Here is a 23882-nt window from a genome sequence, read left to right on the forward strand (position 1 = left end):
TTTTAATTTCATTTACTGTGTTGTTCATCATTTTTTTTCTTTCCTTTTTAGTACTTCTAGGTCCTTGTTAAACATTTCTTGTATTTTCTCCATTCTATTTCCAAGATTTTGGATCATCTTTACTATCATTGCTCTGAATTCTTTTTCAGGTAGACTGTCTATTTCCTCTTTATTTGTTTGGTCTGACGGGTTTTTACGTTGCTTCTTCATCTGCTGTGTGTTTCTCTGTCTTCTCATTTTTCTTAACTTACTGTGTTTGGGGTCTCCTTTTCACAGACTGCAGGTTCATAGTTCCCGTTGTTTTTAGTGTCTGCCCCCAGTGGCTAAGATTGGTTCAGTGGGTTGTGTAGGCTTCCTGGTGGAGGGGACTGGTTCTGGTGGATGTGGCTGGATCTTGTCTTTCTTGTGGGAAGGACCATGTCTGGTGGTGTGCTTTGGGGTGTCTCCGACCTCATTATGATTTTAGGCAGCCTCTCTGCTAATGGGTGGGTTTTGTTCCTGTCTTCCTAGTTGTTTGGCATAGGATGTCCAGCACTGTAGCTTGCTGCTCATTGAGTGGAGCTGGATCTTAGCGTTGAGATCGAGACCTCTGGGAGAGCTTTCACCATTTGATATTACATGGAGCCGGGAGGTCTTTGGTAGATCAGTGTCCTAAACTCGGCTCTCCCACCTCAGAGGCAGAGGCCTGACATCTGGCCAGAGCACCAAGACCCTGTCAGCCACATGGCTCAGAAGAAAAGGGAGAAAAAAGAAATAAATAAAATAAAATAGTTATTAAAATAAAAAATGATTATTAAAAATTTTAAAGTAATAAGAAAAAAGGAAGAAAGAAGAGAGTAACCAAACCAGATAACAAGCAGATGATAACAAGCACTAAAAACTATACTAAAAAACAACAACAACAACAAAATCCTGACAGACTTTGAACCATAGGGCAAATGGTAAAAGCAAAGCTATCCAGACAAAATCACACAAATAAGTATATACATACATGCTTGCAAAAAGAGAAAAAGGAAAAAATATATATATATCTATATATTAAAAAAAAGGAAGAGAGCAACCAAATCAATAAATCTGCCAATGATAATAAACTCTAAATACTAAACAAAGGTGAACGTAAAACCAGAAACAAATTAGATTCAGAAAGCAGACCCCAAGTCTACAGTTGCTCCCAAAGTCCATTGCCTCAATTTTGGGATGATTCGTTGTCTCTTCAGGTATTCCACAGATGCAGGGTACATCAGGTTGATTGAGGAGCTTTAATCTGCTGCTCCTGAGGCTGCTGGGAGAGATTCCCTTTCTCTTCTTTTTTGCACAGCTCCTAGGGTTCAGCTTCGGATTTGGACTCGCCTCTGCATGTAGGTCGCCTGAGGGCGTCTGTTCTTCGCCCAGAAAGGACGGGGTTAAAGGAACAGCTGATTTGGGGGCTCTGGCTCACTCAGGCCGGGGGGGAGGGAGGGGTATGGATGCGGGGTGAGCCTGCGGCGGCAGAGGCCAGCGTGACGTTGCACCAGCCTGAGGCGCACTGTGTGTTCTGCCGGGGAAGTTGTGCCTGGATCATGGGACCCTGGCAGTGGCGGGCTGCACAGGCTCCTGGAGGGAAGGTGTGGATAGTGACCTGTGCTTGCACAGAGGCTTCTTGGTGGCTGCAGCAGCAGCCTTAGCGTCCCATGCCCGTCTCTGGGGTCCGCGCTGATAGCCGTGGCTCACACCCGTTTCTGGATCTCGTTTAGGTGGTACTCTGAATCCCCTCTCCTTGCGTACCCCGAAAAAATGGTCTCTTGCCTCTTAGGCGGGTCCAGACTTTTTCCTGGACACCCTCCCGGCTAGCTGTGGCGCACTAGCCCCCTTCAGGCTGTGTTCACGCAGCCAACCCCAGTCCTCTCCCTGGGATCTGACCTCTGAAGAAGCCGGAGCCTCATCTCCCAGCCCCAACCCGTCCCAGCCAGTGAGCAGACAAGACTCTCGGGCTGGTGAGTGCTGGTCGGCACTGATCCTCTGTGCGGGAATCTCTCCGCTTTGCACTCCGCAACCCTGTTGCTGCGCTCTCCTCCGTGGTTCGGAAGCTCCCCCGTCCGCCACCCCCCATCTCCGCCAGTAAAGGGGCTTCCTAATGTGTGGAACCTTTTCGTCCTTCACAGCCCTCCCACTGGTGCAGGTCCCGTCCCTATTCTTTTGTCTCTGTTTTTTCTTTTGCCCTACCCAGGTATGTGGGGGAGTTTCTTGCCTTTTGGGAAGTCTGAGGTCTTCTGCCAGTGTTCAGTAGGTGTTCTGTACGAGTTGTTCCACGTGTAGATGTATTTCTGATGTATTTGTGGGAAGGAAGGTGATCTCCGTGTCTTACTCTTCCTCCATCTTGAAGGTCTCCAGGAATGTCCCATTGAAAATAAACATTATGGTAAATTTCTGCTTCCAATTCTATATAATTCTTTATTTTTACATATTGAAAGGAACTTTGAAGTAATACTTTGTTCCAGAAAAACGTGTAGCATTACTTTATAATCTTTTTTTAAAAATCTGATACTTCTAAAAAATAGTTCTAAATCAAAATTTTGACTCATTAAGAGAAAGCCAATCAGTCAATCTGTGCAGTAATTGTGTAACAGTTCTGCATAGCTATTTGGTAAAAGAAATTTTAACAAAGAGTTTCTTTTTAAAGTAACGTACAGAAACCAAATTTGATTTCAAAAATAAAAGGCAGGATTAATGTTGTCTAGCTTTAAACATAAAGCAGTTGACTAGCATTTTAAAACGTCATTTGGTCAATTAAGTATACAAAGCAAATTAACCAAAACATACATTATGCATATGGAGAAAATATAAGTAAATAATAAGGAAACATGCTCAATATGAGTCTTTAAAAATTGAAAACACAAAGTAATTTTGAGATTCATGACAGCCTTGGGGTTCATATTACTTGACCGTGATAAATTTAGAAGATTATACAGAGTTTGGTTTGTTCTTCTTGTATGTGGAAAGTATTTCTTCTCTCTTTAACCCTTTCAAAGAGGATTTAAATTTTGATCATTTTGAATCCATTTACTAACCTGATAAGCATTTTGATGCTAATTGTCTATATTTGACTTCCACTTCCCCTTTTAAAAGCGTTAAGTGGTGGGTTTAAATCATGTCAACATTTCTGACGTATTTAGAATTGCATGGGTTGGAAAACATGAACATTTCAAAGAAATGACTTTTCCTTGAGTCCAGCCATTTGCTTTCTTTAATAAGATTAGTTCAGATACTGCATTTCATCATCAATTCCATCATCTGAAAAAAATTCTGCCATCTCAAAAGTTTTGACATTTTCATTTTCTATTCTATTTCTGTTCCATGACACATAATTCAGGCATTTGACTGAGTTTAAATCAGTGGACTGGTTGGAAGCCTAAAAATTGCCTTGCACAGAAGAGTTTTGAATGAATTGGGAGATTTCTTTACATTTGGGAGCTTTTTATTTCTTTCCTTTCACTTTTTAATTTGAAATCTCTCCTGTGATGGAATTACATGATGATACCTTAGGTTAGGTTACTTGTAATGAACGTTGATCCAAAATCTCAATTCGTCCTAGGGATGTTAGGACATTGGCATGCCTTGACTTTGGTTACTGATTCAGCGAGCAAATAAATATAGCTAAATCACTTAGTGACTTGCTTCTAATTCAAATCACACACATATTGATCTGTAGAACGGATCTGATCTGGATTTGTCTAGCTCGTGTGAAATCACACGCCACTTCATGTTGTCCTTATGTCTGACTATGCAAATGTGCTTGCCGATTTGCAATTTGTTTCTTTCTTAGGTGTCAATACCCCAAGTTTTGCTCTGTCCAGGCATCTCTTAGTAAAGCCACAGATAAAGCCGAGAACTGTACAGGTAGTTTACATATCTTTTCAGGCCACTTGATATGTTCTAGACTCTTTGTTAGATAGCCTGAAAATAGAGGCAGGCAAAGCAGACCTGGTCTCTCTCCTTATAGAATCTGTGGTCACACTTGAAGGTTGTCTTGTAGAATTTCATTAAGGAAATCTGTGATTAGAAATAACAAGGACATGTTTAGACTAACTAAATTTCTAAACAGATCTATACCTATAAAGTGCTTAGAATAGTACATGGAATTTAGCAAGTACTCGGTAACATTTACATGCTAATATCATTATTATTTTTATTACTTATTTTTCCAGTTCACCCAAATAATTCTCTGGTCATAGGCAGAACATAATACATGTAGATATGTATAAGTAAAATGAGATTTGGTTCTTTTAACATGAAATCAGACCAATTTTGTGCTGCAAATTTAAAAGAGCCCAAATCTTTCCTGTGATGTGGAGACTAGGAGTCATTTCCTTTATTTTTATATCCAAGTTTTCATTGTTTTAACTGGCACCCTACCAAACTGATAGATGCCTCTAGTTGTGTGTGTCAGCGTAGTTGCCGAGAACATTACAGATGCAGTAATTACAAGGGACCATTTTCCCATTATTTTCTTCCCAAAGCATTTCCTATGCTGGAAATGCTATGAAAAGTTTAGACTATAGTAAAAATACTATTTTTTAAAAAACAAGCTTTTATTTTCTTAAAATATATTCATCATAGAAAAAACAAGTAAGCAAAAAGAAGCAGTGAAAATCACTGAAATCCAACATGCAGAGAGAACTATTGTTATAGTTTATGCATATTTTTTCCAGTTCTTTCTCTGTACATAGAAATACATTTTAAAATGGCATCATTGTATAATATCCTATTTTGTAATCGCTTTCCATGTCTTTATTTCATGTCATTAAATATCTTTCCCTTGTCATTATTCTTTTACAGTGTTATTTGCATTGGTTATACCTTAGTTAACCATTTAACTTTTCTTTTTTAACTTTTACCTTTTCTTTTTTTTCTATTATAAATTATTCATTGGATGAGCAACTGAGTTACCATTGATGAGGGTTTTTTAAGTGTTAAAATAGCTAAATTGTATAAAATGTGGAGAGAGTGCCTTGACACTGAAGTAAAGTAACTGGCAAGATAAGATGACTGCATATGAGGTCCTCATATGCTTCTATAACCTTCTTTACAAAGGGTCCGAAAGGCCACTGGCTCGGACAACAACTTCAGGAAGCACTGGGGAAGTGGTGCTCCATAATTAGAGAAGATCAGTAACCCCCAAATGGACTGTGATTTAGGAGAGTAAGTTGAAATCAGCTCTATGCTGATATCAGGGGACCGTTCTGTCACCTGTTTGTTCCTATGACAAGTTCAAACCAATTCAAAACAAATTTTCCCTTTACAGGTAGATTTCTTTTTTAAATTCTTTTAAGTTTGATCTTTTAGGTTGCATAAACTGTTGTTCCGTGATTTAAGTGTGCTTGTCACTCCATCCTTCCTGCCAGGAATGCCATCTCCAACCACACTGAAGAAGTCGGAGAAGTCTGGTTTCAGCAGCCCCTCCCCTTCGCAGACCTCCTCCCTGGGAACGGCATTCACACAGCATCACCGACCTGTCATTACAGGACCCAGAGGTGAGCTGCTCCACAGGCACCCTTGATTGTGCTTAGATCATGACCTTGGGACCAGAGTAGCAAAATGAGAGACATGAGACCAGAGTAGCAAAATGAGAGACAATGAAGGCTCCCCCAGAGTGGTCCTAAAGGCAGCAAGTGTTCCAATTTCTTATCCTCGGGGGCTGCTTTGGAATTGTAGGGACCCAAGAGGTTTGGCATCAAACCCTGATCCTTACCTGTTTCTTTGCTGGTGGGATGTTGAAAAGAGGTGGGAGGTAATTTGAATTAAAGTAAAATCAAACCTGTCCTACAAATTGTACGAGGGGATCACATGCACGTGAATGTGTGTGTATTTGTGTGCGTGTGTTAGGTAGTTTATTTTTGTGTAGTCAATTACCTCTTTTCAAGCAATAGCTTATTTTCATTCTCTCACCCCTGCTGATTCCCTTTCCTTGAAACCTGATTTCAATATGTGGCATTTTGCATTGAGGTTGTCTGCAATCACTGTGTTGACGAGCCATCTTCATTCCCTCCTTTTGAAGTGGTAGATAGTTTGTCTGGTTTTCATTGCAATGTTTTCATTATTTTTGTCTCATGTGCTTTTAAGTTTATTATTAAAATGTGTCCACAAGAAATATGATTTGTATTTCACATTAAAGACAAGCTTTAAACCTCAAGAGAATGTCAGCAAATCACTTAACTTGATCTTATTGCAAGATGAAAATATTTATTAGTTTGTTTATGAAACTCCCACAGTAGGAGTACGAATAATTGTAACCACGTTTGCTTTCTCCCATCGGATTTTCGTTTAGGTAGGTTTGTGATCTACCAGCTGGTATCATAAAACATCCTAGAAAGTTATGGTCTCTTGTCTACTTTGACATACGCCTGGGGAAACTGATGTTTCTTGCATTAATCTCAATGTGAGTGCCACAAATCTGAATCCCTTTATGAATACTCTGTGTGCATCTCAGGGAAATATGGCAGCTGAGAGGGCTGGCCAATGCACACGTGCAGAAATCAGACTGAAGAAAATAAGTATTCTGACTATTGTGTGAAGCAGTTTCTCTCTCCACAATTATGGTTGCTCACTTGCCCCATCTTTGAACATCTTGTGATCATTGACGGAACTTTCTCAAGATCCCTAATTATTTCACTTGTGTGTGAGAGTGTGTGTGGTACAATCAGAGAAGCTAAATATGTATTTTTTCCTAACTTGAAAACCTTGCATCTGAATGGGATTATGTGGTCCCAGAATGAGTCTCTTTAAATGGGCCAGTAGGATATTTTCCTCGTTGTCAACATTCCTTAAGCATTGAAATGTGGTGCGAAGTAAGAAATACAAAGCCCTTTTAGTCAGAAGATTTTTGGTCTCAGGGAGATAAGGCATGTGGCGTTTCTCATCTTTATTATGGTCAGGTTAACATTCTAAATGGTAAATTAATGTGAAAAGCAGACAGTTCTGTAGGGCCTCAGAGGAGGGAACTATGGAGGTTCCTTCATCCATTAAACAAGGATTTAATGAGTACCTGTCACTATACAGACACTGGGAAATCAGTGGTTTCTGTCCTCATAGAGCATATCATCTAGTGCAGGAAAATAAGCATTTAGAAGATGATGTGGAATGCACTGTTACTTATCACTTTATGTCAAATAAAGAGACTTCAAAGTGTACATAACATTGAAGTCAAATCTTAAAAGTTGCTTACATGAATGGAGGGCATTCCAAACAAAGAAAAGACTCATGGGCACAGCAGAGCGATAAGAATTGGGAAGCAGCAATGTCAGCACTCAGGTTAGTTGGTTAAGCTGCCTCTTTCCCTTTCCACTTACCTTCTGAATTTTTTAATATCCTCATCGATAAAATGGGAACAATACTACTGCTGAATGAATGTTTTCTCCCAACCTCATATGCTTATACAGAAACTACAATAAAACAATATTTGTAGAGACGCTTTAAGGAGCACAAAGCAATGTGCATATGTTATCATTTATTCAATAAATACTGAATGCCCTCTGTGTGTCTTGCCGTAAGACCATAGTTCTAGAAATTACTGAAATGATTCTAGCAGTTACTGTGGGTGCCATGATTGGGTGCTTTCTTCATGCTAAACAATCACATTTGCTAAAATGACCCACACTGGGTTGGACCAGAGGGGACCGTCTTAGCCTACAGGACAGTGAGTTTTGATCTATTCATACTCATGAAATTGTTTATGTGGAAAAGAGAAAGATGCTCAATTTAAGAATTATGGAATTCCAAAGATTCTTTTTTTTTCACCAGAATTCAAGATGGTTCCCAGCATCCTCAGTTCTCCTTTCTGGGAAATCTACTCAGGTACCCATTCTTATTGCATCCTGCCCCACTTAGTGGTCTGGTGAAGGGAAGTGGGGTAGTTGAGATGAAATACTTCAGCAGCCTCTTTGTGGTCATCATCACAGAATTGAGATAGACTAACATGCGACACTCTTGGGCTAAGACCTTTTTAAAGGTTGGTATTCAGGTGCTTATTATTTAAGACATACTTGCTACAGGTATCATCATCCCAGTTATTCTTCTCTGAACTAGTTGGAAAGCTAATGCTTGGAATGACATCACATCTGGGAGTAAGAGTTGATATTTTAGGAAGATGAGGCCGGATTTAAAGGAGGAGAGTCTGACCGAGGGAGCCAGTGTGGAATAAATGAGACATTGGACATAAAGGAGAATTCAATTGCACATGTTCTTTTTATTATAAGGAGTTACCACAGTCTGAAATGATAAATCATTAGAAAATCCTGACAGATGATCCAACTTCAGAAGGAAGAAGAGAAAGGTGTGTCCTTTATCAGGATCCTGGGGCACTGGGGAGGCTGTTTACTGCACTCTTGTTCAGAATTACATGGTATAGTCACCTCTGGATAGCACCTAGGTTGCAAGGCTTCTGCTGCCTTCCTTAAAATTTCTCAGGGGACTACCTTGATGAGACAAACACCAGTTAGTAAGCAGTAGCTTTGTAACGTACCTCAGTGCCCAGGCCAAGGGTGATATTTTAACAGAGTTACAGAAAAGCAAGGTCTCCTCCCTGAAAAAACAATGACCCCATTTTTCACTGCAAAAATTATCTATGTTTGGAAATTCGGTGGCCACCTTTTAAAAAGGAAACCTCTCTTTGATGATTGTAAAGCTGAGGCAGAAAAATAGAGCCTGGAAGGGAGTGGGTAAGTGCAAAACTTCGGGGGTCGAATGGACTGGTATTTGAATCCTGTCTCTACCACTTTCACCAACTGTGAGAACCTAGCACATAGCTTTCCTTCTTGGAGCCATGGGCTCCTCATCTATAAATTGAAGATCCTAATCTCAACCTCAAGAGAATTGTATTATCTAAGGAGTAGAGGAAATCATGTACTTGCAGTCCATAGCACAGTGCCTGGAAGTAGAGTATGTACTCAGGTCATACAAACAATTAAATCACCCGTTTTCATCCAGGGTTTGAAAATCTCAGGCTGTCCTCCTGCCTTTGCCTGTCCACATATTGCCCAACCTAAGACCAGCTTGGGTACCACCTTCTACCCGAAACCTGCTCAGCTCCACCCAGGCCACCATCATCTCACACTCCACAGACTCCGGGAGACTTTCACACCTGCACATTCCCTCCACCGACATGGTCTTGCTTTGTTAGTTAATGTACATGTCTTGTCCCTCCTCTAGAGCAAAACCTCTGAGAGGAAGGATCTCTAATGTGTGCTTTTGGGTATCTTCATTGTGTCTCATACACAATGCTCAAATATGCTCAAATATTGCTTGAGTGAATAAAAAGTACTCAAGTTGCACATAAAGGTACACAAGAGACATTCATCCCCTCCCTGACACTGACAGATTGTCATTGCTTCAGAAGAACAAAGGGTGACAAAGGATAATAGTTTATATAGTACTTCTTTATGAGGAATGTTAAAGATGAGGAAGAACGATGGCCTTTCATCCAAAGAAAGCTTTTGCAAGATTATGAAGTAAGGCTTTGCTATTAAAGGCTATGTTTTTTCTTAGTTTATGCTATTCCAATCACTTTCCTATTTACCTCGTGAAGGTAGAGACATGTGGTTTCTTAAAATGAATCCCTTCTCTGATATTAGCTTTCTTTATGGCTTTGATAAATCATTTAACCTTGTGGCCTCAGTTTGGCCATCTGTATCATGGGGGTAATACTTTGCCACCTATGTAGTTAAAATTAGGTGAAGGGGTTAAAAATTATGCAGTGTCCTAGGGAGTGGGGAAGAGATTAAGTTTCAGTAAGGGCATTTGTATTTTGTTATACATTATTACAATTACTGTGTACTTCAAGCTGAGCGATTGGGCTTTCAGAGACTTTCTTTTACCAGTACTTAAAATTTCAACCATAATAAAGTATTTAATCATGAAAATTTATCTTATTCATGATAATGGAGAAAAAAATCCTTTTTCTTCCTTTTGCCTTTTTAAGAGTTGTAGGTTTGCCTGATGATTTAAAAGAGCCTAACTCTTTTTGATAATTATTTGGAGTACTCATCAGAGATATTTTCGAACTTCTTGAAAGTTTGTCTTCTTGAAACGTATGTTTCTGCCTAAAGTCTGCTATTTTCAAAAACAAGATAATGAATGATACTTAATTTAAATGCTCAGCACTAGGTAAGGCAACTCTGTGCTTTCGGGATTGAGAAGCAGGGAGGGGCCTGCACTATACACGTTGTGAGGCAGAAGTTGAGAGTAATCGCAAATAAGCACTGATTGAGCTTCATCTAGAGCCATAGAATTTCAGAATAGTGCTCTGAGAATCTTCTGGTTTAATCCTTTCCCTGTATCCACTAAGAATGTGTTTGGCTGTAAGTAACTGAAAGTCGGACTAAGCAGGTTGTAGTTTTCTCATATAGAAACAAATACATGATTCAGGACTGTCATGGTGTCACCAAAGCACCATCAAGGACTGAGATTTCTTCTTTTACCCATGCTTTAATGGGTCGTTTTCATCCTCATGCTGTGACCTCATGGTCACAGCATGGCCACTACCCTCTTTCCATGCATCTGCCTTCCAAGCAGAAAGAAGGGAACCGACAAGGGCAAAAAGTGCCCGCCAGCTCATTCTGCCACCTTTTATAGAATGTTACACAGCATGATCAGAGCTATGCCACACAATCTCCTCTAGCTGCAAGGGAGGCTGGAAAATCTAGGTCTTATAGCTGAGCATATTGCTGCTCTGTATAAAATTGGGGCTTTAGAAGTAGGTAAATAGGGGAGAAATATGCTGGCTAGCAGTCAGCAACATAGTTCCCATTACTCATAGAAATGTGAAATCTGAGCTGGCCAGAGCTAAGACTAGAAATCCAGTCTCCAGTGCTGTGCCTTTTTCACCATATCAGCAGTTTCTACCTTTTTCTCTACCGCTGGGAGAAATCAACTGCATTTATTTAAACAATTAGTTTGTTTGCACAATTTTTATTAGTCAAAAACATGACATAACCATTTAGATCTTTCGATAAGCATGACATAACCCGCGTTATCACACTGAGTTTTTTTTTAATAACAGCCATAAACAGATCACTTGACATTTTTTATGAGCCCCTGAATCCTTGCTACTGGTAAACGCAGGGTTTCTGGTAGGTGCGAGTCACTTCAAAGACAACTTTGGAGGTCAGTTTGGCTTTTTTTGTTTTTTTTGAATATTGAAATTAGCTTGCAGACTCTCATTACGGGGACCCGTTCTGCAAGTATTTATCAAGCACTTAAAGTGTACAAGGTGCTCTGCTACTTGCTTAATAGAGTAAAAAAGAGAAGCTTGGATTCCGGCCTCAGCATGCTTACTTCCTGGTGGAGGGCAGACAAGAAAGCCAGCCGTTGTATTATTGTGATGGGGACTCCAGGGTGCCGTCAGGGTCGGGGGCAACCTGATAGAGGACTACCATGGCATTCGGCACTGGGCGAGTCCAAACAAGCGTGATTTACCCCCGTTCTCAGACAGAGTACCTCCTAGTCGTAAGCCTGCAAGGCAACAGCAGTCGTGCTTTAGCTAAGTACTGAGGAATCCAGACATACAAAATGTGAGCACAGGGCTAAAGCCCCACTTCTTTATGGGTCAAAACATACATACATGCATACATATACATATATATATATATATATATATATACACACACACACACACAACATACATACACATATATATATATATATATATATACATATTTATACACACATACATGTGAAGGGAGTTTAGAAATCAAATTGCCCTGATTCTGAAAACATGCACAAGATGTATTAAAACAATAGCCATATAAACCAAAGATTTATTGTGCAGCTTTCAAAGAATCCTGCCAGTTTCTGTTCAGACGTTTACATGCTCTCTAAACCTCTCTAAGTCCATGATCCTCGTGGCCCAAACAGGGATCTTGCTCTTAGTGATGAGACATCTGAGGGTCTGAAGTTAACATCTCCCGGTTTGGCCAAGAAAAATATACTGCGGAGAATTATGAGAATTAAGATAACCTTCCAGGAAGTTCAGGTCACCAGGAAAGGTTGGAAGAGCGGAGACTCATAGACAATAATAGAGGAGGAAGGAAGGAGAGGTACCACAGGAAGGCAGCAGTTATCACTAGATGGCAGGGCCCATTAGAACAGGGACCATTCTTTATTCTTCCTCCCGATATCCTGTATCCCTCAGCCTTGTGCCTGGCATTAGGAAAGCACTCAATAAATATTTGTTGAATAAATGAATAAGAACATGGATTTGATTGAAAGCAAACAGAAAGTTCGGGAATAATAGGGAGTTCTTTCCATCCCCCATGTGTGATAATAATACAATATTCAAGTGCGTGTATTTGGCAACATTTAGGGAGATGCATAGCATGGTGAATGAATGCTCGATATACGTTTGCTTGGTTTTAATTAAGAACTTCTACTTTCATGGGCATTAAGAGAAATGCTGAGCTCAAAATGATTTGATCCCCTTTTTATGGAATATTTTCTATGGTATTAGAAATGCGTCTGCCCAAACTAAGGATCCTGAAGAAGGAATAGTCCCTGGCGCCTCGTCACGCTCATAACCATGGCACCCTTCCTTGACATAGGCCCTCTACCTAAGCAATAGTTTCATTTAGCATTCTCGTATCATATTGGCAAACTTCTTTGCCTCTTAGGAAAACTTCTTAACTTAGTTGTGGAACACGCTGGTGCTCCTTTCAGTGGAGCTGAATCTAATTTGTCTCTCCTGGTTTAGTGCAATTGAATCATCTCAGGAAAATGAGAAGCAATTAAGTACCTGTTGCTAACAAGGCGCTGAAATAATCTGCCAACAGATGCAAGGTGTTTATTTATTACTGTAGTGTGTCATTTGAGAAGACATTACATTGTCTTTCTAACAATCAGAATTGACTTCCAAATGCAGGCATCACAGACCTAACAAGTACGACCTTTGAGGAGCACTAAAAAGAGAGTAAGAGGGCTTGTGAACACGGGGCAAGGTTAGCTCAAGTGCTGGTGTCCAGCCTAATGGGAAACGTTGTCGATGGGCTTTGGAGGAACTGGATGGTAAAGAGAAGCAGCTTTTTAGCAAAGGCCCTTTAAGTCCCAGTTCCGGAAATTATTAAATTCATTAGCCAGATACTTACAACCACCTATTACTGCCCAGCCAAAGGAAAAAACAGTTCGAGCAAATGTTTCAAAACTACAACTAAACAAAAGTCAGGAAGCATGTAATTAAAACTGTACCTTTACTGTACTGTAAAGAGTTTCATTGTGACATGGAACATATTTAAAGGAGAAGGCTGTTTAGCTAATTTGTCTGCAAGTGAACTGGTATCCTAAATGAACTGGAAGGCCACCCACCGAGCGAGCCTCATAAAGGGCCGTGGCGCTCAGCTTGGTTTTGTGTAACCGTTCAATAATTACTAGATAAATGCATAACTAAAAGCTCTATTACACTAATAATTTGTACTGAGGTAGATGTGTGGGACACCCTGCTGGGTTAATTTGTCATCCCAGCAGCAAACTTCTAAAGAGAGCTCTTCTGCAGTGGAATCTGTTAATATGTGGTCCCAACGAGGACAGGTTAGAGCAGTAAGACCAATTGGCTCCTTATCTCTTAAAGAGGCAAAATGCCTCCCGGGTGAGCACCGGAGAGGAGAATAGGGTGATGGGTGATTAACCACGTGGACCCAGATTTAAACTCATGTGGACAAAAGAAGCTGCTCTCCATCTCTCCATCTCTCCCTCCCTCTCTTCCACTCCCCTACCCGCCCCCCAACCACAGACCCACACATGCAGCCACAGTGAAGGCGTGGGTTCTGAGCAAGGTTTCTTTGGAATTATGTCACTGATGAGACTTCTGGGTATCACTTGTACTATAAATCACATAATCAGATAAACTCCCAGGTCTTTCTGGTTGAGCTTAATATAATGTTGATTCCATGTTTAGATTCATTCTTTATTTTTCTTTTTTCAGAGTAGAATAAAAAGTCAATATTGGACTTGTATCTCCTCTCTATATGAAATGTTTTCTTCTGTCTCACACACACACACACACACACACACACACTTGCTGTTTTAAATATGAAGCTCACATTTAAGCTTCAGCACAGGGTTTTCAACCTCACCGATTGACAGAACCATAAATCATGTTAAAGTTAAGTGAATTACTGTTGCATGGAACTGTAGCTTTAACAATGTTTATGTAGTATCAGCTTATCATCCATGTAGGCAAAGGGGGGTGAGCACTGATACTCAAAATGGGAATGTACAGTCCTGTTAATGTAGCTGCAGGATCACGGAGAGTTACCCATTTCACGCTGCATCCTTTGTATTGTTGAAACTAGCGTATTTAACCACTCACGTGTATGGAATGTTTTTTAAAATGTGTATTTCCACAGTAAACTTACATTTGCCATATTTCTTAGTACTAAATGGCAGTTGCTTCCCCCAACCCCAAACAATTCATTCTTCTTATGCACAAAACACATGTGAGGAACATCAGAGTTGCCAGGTTGTATTACGGTAATAAGGGACCTATGAGGCAAATATCATGAAAGGAAATAAGCCATTTGACCTCTGAAAAATAATTCAAATGGGAGCAGCAGAGTGCAGTGAAAAGAGCATGGGCTGTAGAGTCAGCCAGGATAGAATGCAAATCCTGGCCAGCCACTTGGGATCTGCATAAGCTTGTGCCAGTCACCCATCTTCTGCTGGTCTCTTAATTTCCCACCTGTACAAAACGTTAAGGTGTTAATAGGAGGAGGAAGTGAAATGACATATGGAAAGGGCCACATATGTTATTAATATGTTACTAAATGTTAACTGTCTCAGGGACTTCCCTGGTGGCCCAGTGGTTAAGAATCCACCTGCCAATGCAGGGGACACAGGTTCAAGCCCTGGTCCGGGAAGATCCCACATGCCGTGGAGCAACTGAGCCCGTGCGCCACAACTGCTGAAGCCCACGCACCTAGAGCCCATGCTCCGCAACAAGAGAAGTCACCCCACGCGCCTGGAGCCCGTGCTCTGCAACAAGAGAAGCCACCGCAAGGAGAAGCCCGTGTGCTACAACGAAAAGTAGCCCCTGCTCACCCCAACTTGAGAAAACAGCAACGAAGACCCAATGCAGCCAAAAAAAAATATATATATATATATTTTAATGTTAACTGTCTCAGATTCCCCCCCATCCCCATATCATTTTTTGCTGTCTTTCTGTGTGGTTCTCTTGAAAGGATTCTCACTTCCCTCGTTCCTCACCCCCCATTCCCAGTTCTCTCTTTTATCTGCTCCTGTGGGTCCAGAAGGAGTGTTTTTTTTTCCCTTCACTGGGAGGAGCCTCATAGCCTAGAAGAGATGGGGCCTCAGGGAAGTGAGACAGCCTGGTTACTCCATCCTATTATTCTTGTGTGGTTAGAAGAACGCGGCGGGGGCGGGGGGGTGCCTTCCCAATCAGGCAGGTGAACCCCCTTCCATGATGATTAGCCCATTGCCATGGTGAAGACTGCTTTGGCTTGTCTTCATTCAGGCATGGCTCTTGCTAAAGGGATAAGTGCCAGGACTTCCCTGGCGGTCCAGTGGCTAGGACTTTGCCTTCCAATGGAAGGGGTGCAGGTTTGATCCCTGGTCAGGGAGCTAAGATCCATGCCTCGCAGCCAAAAAACCAAAAATCATAAAACAGAAGCAATATTGTAACAAATTCAATAAAGACTTTAAAAATGGTCCACATCAAAAAAAAATCTTTAGAAAGAAAGGGAGGTAAGCACCATTGTTATTTACGAGAGTCAATTCTGCAAATAATTTTTGAGAATGTATCATCTTCCAAGCACTGTGCTAGGCCCTAATGAGCAAACCAGACAAGCCAGTCCTGCCCCTGCAGCCTAGTAGAACAGAAGAACAAATAATTATTGCTCGGATGAGATTCATGAGAGGGGAATTAGCAGGGATCACATAGCACAGGTATTTAAAGTGATTGTGGGAATTTGGATTTATTTGTGTCAGGTTGTATGGGTCCCTTCTATTGGCATACAATACAGATTTAGAAAACCTTGGTATTGCTGAGGGATATCTCTAGATCTTCCTGAAACCTCAAATTCCTGAATACCGTAATAAGAGTTGTTGAATTGTTGCATACCCAGTAATGAACAGAAGACATGTTAATAAGCACCCTTTCAAGTGAAATATTCGTACAAGTGAAAGAACCCAGCCAGATTGCTTAATCACCCCTCCAGTCTCCCCAAAAGGAGATAATGGATTGGTTCATGTAACCGAAAAGTCAGAGGGTTTGCAGCTTCAGGTAGAGCTGGATCCAGACGCTCAGGCAATACCTTCAGAAATCTATATCTTTATCTTTCTCAGCTCTGCTGTCCTCTGTGTGAACTTGATTCTTAGACTGAATCTCCTCAGATCATGGCACTGATGATATGAGCAGCTCCAGACTTAATCCCCACCAATGTAACAATCCCAAGGGAAAGAGAACAGCTGTTCCACAAGAGATCTAGGGACGGTCCTACTCCCTAGAGTAGGATGCTTATGGCTCTGATTGGCCTGGTTTGGGTCATTTGCTCGCTTTTAAAATAATCTTTATGTTTAAAAAATAATGGGGTGGAGGGAGCTGCCAGGTGGACAGCCACCCCGCAGGGGGCACAGCATTGGCGGTCCTGGCCCCCAAGCTGGGCAGTGGCAGTGTCTGCTTTCAGAGCCCCCCTGGGGCTGCAGGTGAGGGCCCAGTAAGGTGCCAAGGGAAGGTGACGGCTAAGTATGACCTCGAGGAGCTACGGAAGCGCCTCAACCTGGAGGAGTGGATCCTGGAGCAGCTCCCTGGCCTCTACAACTACCAGGAAGAGGGGATCCTGGAGCTGGAGATTGCTGTGGGTGAACTCCTGGATGTGGAGAGTGATGAGACCCAGCTGCCAGGGTCAAGGAGCTCCTGGTGGACTGTTACAAACCCACTGAGGCCTCCGTCTCTGGCCTGCTGGACAAGATCCAGGACATGCAGAAGCTGAGCACACCCCGGAAGAAAGGAAGGGTCCCCCACGCAAGTGAACAGTGGCTCCACAGGACAATCCCTGGCCCCCGCCCTCATAGCAACAGCAATACTGGGGGGCCCTGCAGCCAGGCCTGGTGCCATGAGTGGGGCTCCCCGTGCCTCTGGCCCAGAGGTGTCTTCCCGGACATTAAAAAAAAAACAAAAAAGATAACGGGGTTTCTCATTGGTGTGGCCTGGGTTACCTGCCCACCCACAGAACTGGGGGGAGGGTAAAGTCTAGGCTAATGACAGACTGAGGTGGAGGGAAGGATAGTTACCCAAAGAAACATTAGAGCTCTGTTTCCAGAAGAAAGGGTGAAAGACTGCTGGGCAGCCAAAACTGAGAGCTGTCCAGTACAGGAGATAAGAGCAAAGCTGTCCTGTGTGCTAGGCAGTGGGCTTGGCTCTGCTATCAGCCAAGTGACTTGGTGCTGCAGGTGGAGCTTACAGAGCACAGGTCAAACCCCGGTCTTAGAAGAGTGACACTTAGTCCATGCCGGGGACCTCCAGGGCCATGCAAACAGTTGAGAACAGTTCAAGTCTTGATTCCCAGTTATCTCAGGTTGCCACGTGGCACTGCATGATCCTGATTACTTTTCATATATCTGAATTTATCCTAAAAACACAACTCTAAGAATAATAAATAGCCCAGAATCAAGCACGCTGTCTGGCACACAATATATTCTCAGCACATTCATTTTAAAGGTGTGAGCCCACTATGTACTAGGCACCTAGAATTAGAAATAATTCTAATTTTCGGGAAAATCTCTTAAATTAGTGCCAGTTTACCCAATTTACAGACAAGGAAATGCAGGTTTGAAAAAGTTACATAACTTTTCCTAGACTCACATAGGGAGTGAATGATTTCAAACCCAAAATAGTTGAGCTCTAAAAACCATTCAGACATACAATTTCCATTTTGCAGCAGAGGAAACTAAGGTGCATAGGAGGCTGACACACAGCTAGTTGATACCCAGCCTGGGGTAAATCTTTGGTACCCTGACTTCAAACCCTGGACCAATTCTTCTCCTACTTCCTCCCCTTGTGAGAAATCTACCAGCAGTAGGATAAATCCCTAAATCCTGTAGGGTGAATTCAGGAGGCTACTTTGAAACCTGTGCCTTAGTAATCGTGTTGCTCAGAAACAGGGGCTTGAACTGCAATGTATACCTGCCAGTTGGGCGGGGGTAGTGGGGGGAAGGCCGTGAATCAATCATAGCTTTGTTTGTTGTGGGGTTTGTTTGTTTATCTGCTTGGTTTTGCCTTTTTTATTTTAAATGTCAGCCAGCAAAGACTCCCAAACAGCGCCGGTCCCAGGACTTGGTACGCCTCGCATAGGCTAGAGAACCTCCACGGAGCTTACTTTTGAAATTCTCTTTTGCGGGACTGCCCTTCCGACAGGTCATTTGAGAATTCATTCTCTGCCGGTTTCTGTTAACCTCTGTGATCATCCAATCTATGGTGGTGGTTTTTTCCTTAAATGTTTTTCTTTTATTCATCTCTTGACTCGCAGTATTGCTTGCATATTACGTAGAAGCTCAAGTTCCCTTCATGGAACTGAAGTCTTGTCAACTTTGCGTAATAACCGGTCACTCTTCATATCTCCAATAATCACAGCTGTTCTGTGGCACTTGAATGCATTGCACATTAGCCGTCGTGGCAGCTTAGGGGATGCGTGCACAAGTATGATCTGTTCAGAGAAGGGGTCCTGTCAGGACCCAAAGGCTGGGGCTCTATCTCACAGAGCTTGAACTGGCACATTCCCTCAGGGTTTTTAAAACTCTAAATATCACAGCCTTCCCAAAGGCACAGGCTCCTAGAGACTGAGTCCAGATATACCCGAGAACCTAATATCCCAGAAACGTTTAAAAAATAATTTCTTTTAAAAACCACATACTCCCGGGACTTCCCTGGTGGCACAGTGGTTAAGAATCCGCCTGCCAATGCAGGGGACACGGGTTCGATCCCTGGTCCGGGAAGATCCCACGTGCCGCGGAGCAACTAAGCGCGTGCGCCACAACTACTGAGCCTGCGCTCTAGAGCCCGCGAGCCACAACTACTGAAGCCCGTGTGCCTAGAGCCCGTGCTCTGCAACAAGAGAAGCCACCACAATGAGAAGCCCGCGCACCGCAACGAAGAGTAGCCCCCGCTCACCACAACTAGAGAAAGCCTGTGCGCAGCTACGAAGACCCAACGCAGCCAAAAATAAATAAATGAAAATAAATTTTTTTTGAAACCCCACATACTCCCTTGTTTCACATTTTTTAGATTTCAGTGTTGTTACATATGGATCAGTTGTATTGTTATTTGTAAATGTAATCCCAGAGACTGAATTTCATTGAAATTTAAAGCTCGATGAGCTTCAGCAACTGTTTCGTTCAAACTCCTCATTTTGCAGATGAAAGAACCAGAGGAGAGAGAAGTTGCCCACATTTAAAGCCAGGTAGAGACAGCAACAAAATTAAAACCCAAGTCTCTTTATCTAACTAGAAAATTTTCCTAAAAAGTACCCCAGAGCTTCTAAAAAACTTTTTAAGCAGTTAACATATATTGGCTCTCTGATAAGCAACTCCCAATAACTAACACAGTGGGACATTTAAGGGCAGTGGTAGAGATCTCCATTGTATGAGGCTATGACGAGGCCATGCTCAGAATCTGATTAGGTCAGAAGTGTACCTAGGTAGCAGGGGTCTACATGGTAAAGGGGGAGGTCAGGATGGACACTTAAGGATTATAGGTCTAAGTAAAAAATAAAGTCTAGAGGGAGATAGCCCCATAGTTCTAAGTTTCTAGGTTAAGTCTCAGAGTCTAAGATTTAAGCAAAGGTAGGGATTCAAGGTGTATTTCATCCAAAAAGAGCCTTTACAGTCATTGTTTCTATGGAATCTATGACTTTTACATCAAGGTTGCTTCTGTTGCTTTGGTTTTGCATTTTGTTGTTGATGGAACTTTTTTCAAGACCCTCATGTCATATCCATATTGTTAGCTCATACTCTTTTATCAATATTTATGCACTCATTTGTCCAAGAGACAGATAGGCAACAGGTGCCTCTTACTCCACTGTTCCCTTCCCCCTGTGTATTCTACGATTTGAACAGGTCCCTAGCACATAGGAGCAAATTCCAATTTAGTCATTTCTCATCCCCATACCCATCCTTACCTATAATAGTATTACAAGTAAAAGAAGCTGTTTATTGATGATCACTTAACCGTATGGTCAGGAGCTGCTCCATATGCCTTATATACATTGTCTCATTGAATCCTCAAAACAAATCTATGAGGTGTAAGCCCCATTATACAGATGGCAAACTGAGAGAAGCTTGGAAACTTGAATCACAGCTGGAAATGATAGAGCTAAAATTTAAATCCATGTCTATCTGACTCCAAAGACCATGGTCCTTATATCACTCTACTTTTCTTCTCTTCTCTTTCCTTTCTTTTCTTTTTATTAAACTATAGTTGATTTACAGCATCCTGTTAGTTTCAGGTATACAGCACAGTGGTTCAGTTATACATACATATACATATATATATATAAATTTATATATATAAATATATTCTTTTTCAGATTCTTTTCCCTTATAGGTTATTACAAAATATTGAGTATATAGTTCCCTGTGCTACACAGTAGGTCCTTGTCGGTTATCTACTACTTTTCTGACTCATATGTTTAATTTGACATGATATACACATGGATGTGGGAAACCAGCACATACACAAGGCATGTTAAATAATGGTGAAAAGGGACAATCAAAGAGTGACAGTGGATAGTTCGTGGAGATACAGATGGCAAGCAGGTTGCTTTGGAAGCCTTCAAAAAAGGTGAGGCTCTAGCAGAAAGGGCAGCTGGGACAAGGATGCAGTTTGGTAGGGAAGAGGTGGAAGGAACGGTGATTGTCTGGTGCACAGCTCACAAGCAGAGCGTTGCAGGTGTTTGGAGGGTGAACAGGAATTATGTGGGTCTATACCAGGGGCCATCAAACTATGGCCCACCAGTCAAATCTAGCCCTCTTCCTGTTTTTTAAGATAAAATTGTATTGGAACATGGCTACACTGATTTGTTTATGTAGTATCTATGGCTGCTCCTGCGTTTAGTGGCAGAGTCAAGTAATTGCAGCAAAAACCATGAGGCCTTCAAAGCCTAAACTCTGTCCTCTATGGCCTTTACAGAAAATGTTTGCCAACCCCTGGTCTAGACTATAAACCAGGGCATTTGAGCAAGAAAAGTCTTTCAAGAGCTAAAATTGATCTAAATTAAAATTTTAAAAGACCTTGGCCTGCCCCTCACCCCTCTCTCTATTTTTTTTTTTTTTTTTGGTTAAAAACAGACCAAAAGATATTGGAATTTGATCTCTACCCTGAACCTCTACCTTAACTCAAATGGAATAGAATATATCAGTTATCTTGGAAATCTACTGTAACAGCAAGTTACTTTGTTTGGTAGCAATAATATAAAAATACTGGTGTTTTGCAAGTCATGTGATGTCATATATTTCTCTTATTTGACATACCCAGGTTCTTTTGCATGCCTCTCAGTGATGTTAAAGATGCGTACTATATGTTTTGAAAACCTTGGCTTGAGTCACAGGTTTGTTATTTAGAAAAGGTTCCACCTCCCAAAGGCTTGAAAACCATTGCCAATTCCTCGTTCCTTGTGTCTCTGTTAAAATAAATCCCATAACTCCAAACTTCTAGGCTTTCATAAATGGCAGGTCTGACTCATGCATGATTTATAAATTATAGCCATGGACCATTAATATAGATTTCTCAGCTTTAGGTAGGCTATCATGTTGTTATATATTGTGGTTTTGAATTTCTGAAGAAGCAAACTGCATAGTAGTTGACAACCCAAACAACTCAGGTTCCGTTTGCCCTTATAGAAGGCTTTTTTTTTTAAGCACAATTTTTTTCTTCCACTTTCTGCTCCTTTTAGAGCTCTGCCTTATTAAAATCTTTACTTTTAAATACGAGTAGTCAGGAGTTCTTAATGCCACCTTGTACTTTATGGAAATGGTTATTTTTGTCTGAACATCCTACCACTGAAGACAGATGAGTAGCTTTTTCTTCTAATGGTGCTAACAGAGTGAAGCAAACATTTTGGAATCTCACCTGTTGCCACAGACAGTGTCAATTAACAGTAAGACTGAAGTTTCGCAAGTGCCAGGGCTTGGGAGTGGTCATTCATTCTGTGAGGGAAGAAGGCTGTGTGTAACGCTGTCTTAAGAGCATGCTGCACCTGAAGGAGGATTAGATTTTATTGTTTGCACTGCTCTCTTGAAAGCTTATCTTTGGAGCCTCCTATAAAAGAGAGACTAGGCTCTAAGGGCTGGTGCCGGAAAGCAAAAGCTAACATGAAAAGAATCCAAGTCTCTGTCCAGTCCGTGAGAGTCTGCGGTGGTTCATGGACAAGAAATAAAGGAATTAAGGCAATGTCAGGGCTAAATAGAAGAGCATATTTCTCTTCTTTGAGCTAGAAATGTGTCCATAAAGCCTCCTCCCTATAGTGGACTCTCAGACCGAGAATCAATTGTTGGACCACAAAAAGTCTCTCAACATACACAATACAACAGTAATGACCTTGACCTTCTCCTTCCCCAGTCTTAATCAATTCTGCCTTAAAGAAGGAAGAATTTTTTTAAGTTAAAAATATATATACTCAATCACATTGAATTTTAAACGTTTTCTCTTTCAAGCTAAAACCAAGAGAGTCCTTTAAATAATCGGGGCCACTGTGTGGGGTGGTGGGTGGGTGGTGTGCAAACAGGTAAACCAACCTGACTGACCTGCTTTCTTGTTTTTAAGTATCCAGTAATATGATCATTTTGCAATAAATAACTGAGCCTACAGCTTTGGGAAATTCTGGGTCTCTGCTTCTTTAACTGTGGCTACTTTGTTCAGAACGTGTAGGCAGGGCCATTCCAGCCAAAGAAACCTGATCAAATTTCCTTCCTTCCCATCCTACTGGTATTCTTTGTGAAAAGCCCAAGCAGTTGTTCGAAACTAGTTTGGCCTCTGGTTAAAGTTTAAACTAGTAGTGAGATCCATCCAGAATGGAGTGTTTCTGACACTTTCTGCTGCTCCTGGCCTAAGGTATTAGACCCCAGAAGCAGCCAATTTTGTAGTGCCTTTTAATACACAAAATTGTATTAACATCAGCCTGGATACAGATGGATGCATTGCAATAAACTGTAACCACTTGAGAAAAGCCTTTATTGACTCTCAAGTAAATAATGCACATTTTAAAGGATCTAAATATGCATTTACATAATGTGCTCTAATTTTTTATTGTGTCAACTACTCACACACACACATCCATAAGAGATGTTTTTCTGCGTCAAAAATTTGGACTCATACCATTGTTTCTGCATTGCATTAGCACCATGCCAGATTCACAATGGTATTTTCTCTTCTCTAGGGCCTGAGCTGACCATCTCAAAATACATTTAATGAATTTTGCTGATTGAATGATTTGTTGACTGATTTAACCCCAGTGACGCTTTCTAAAATAATCTGCAACTACTTGGACAAAAACTTAGGCACACTGAAAACATCTAATCCAAGATAAAAGGGAGAAAACAAGAAATAGGGAAGGAGGAAAACCAAATTTAGACATGGCTGAAATCTTAAGTCTGAGCTTTAGAGCAATGGAAGAACCCAATGCAGTCTCATTGTTCAGGAAAAGAGTGCTGCTAGCAGGTTATCCAGAGAAATAGTGGGTATTTACTAATATTTAAGAGTACTTTATGATGTCTGTAACACAACTGTTTTCTGTTTGAAGAAATTAAAGCTCAGGATCTTGAATGATTTATATCCAGTTCCACAGTGGACTAATGGCTGAACCAGAATGTCCAAGGCATGAGAAAGTAGGGTTTGTGAAGGATGACCCTTTGCA

General features: G+C 41.3%; 1 protein-coding gene and 1 pseudogene across 8 annotated transcripts in view; both read left to right on the forward strand.

Moving 5' to 3' along the window:
- Positions 1-23882, forward strand: part of NFIA (nuclear factor I A) — a gene marked incomplete at its 3' end in the record, with an annotated part of 398017 nt that overhangs the window by 306166 nt on the left and 67969 nt on the right. For all 7 annotated transcript variants that reach the window (XM_079919085.1, XM_079919086.1, XM_079919088.1 and 4 more), the window contains one exon: positions 5382-5510. In XM_079919085.1, the coding sequence (XP_079775211.1) occupies positions 5382-5510 (129 nt within the window). The remainder of the gene's footprint in view (positions 1-5381; positions 5511-23882) is intronic.
- On the forward strand, positions 11407-19427 carry LOC307193596 (protein phosphatase 1 regulatory subunit 14B-like; annotated as a pseudogene). Its single transcript has 3 exons — positions 11407-11478; positions 16584-16999; positions 19389-19427. The product of its transcript is annotated as a protein phosphatase 1 regulatory subunit 14B-like (transcript).

Source organism: Stenella coeruleoalba, assembly GCF_951394435.1.
Source record: "Stenella coeruleoalba genome assembly, chromosome: 1".
In the NCBI taxonomy this organism is placed as follows: Eukaryota; Metazoa; Chordata; class Mammalia; order Artiodactyla; family Delphinidae; genus Stenella; species Stenella coeruleoalba.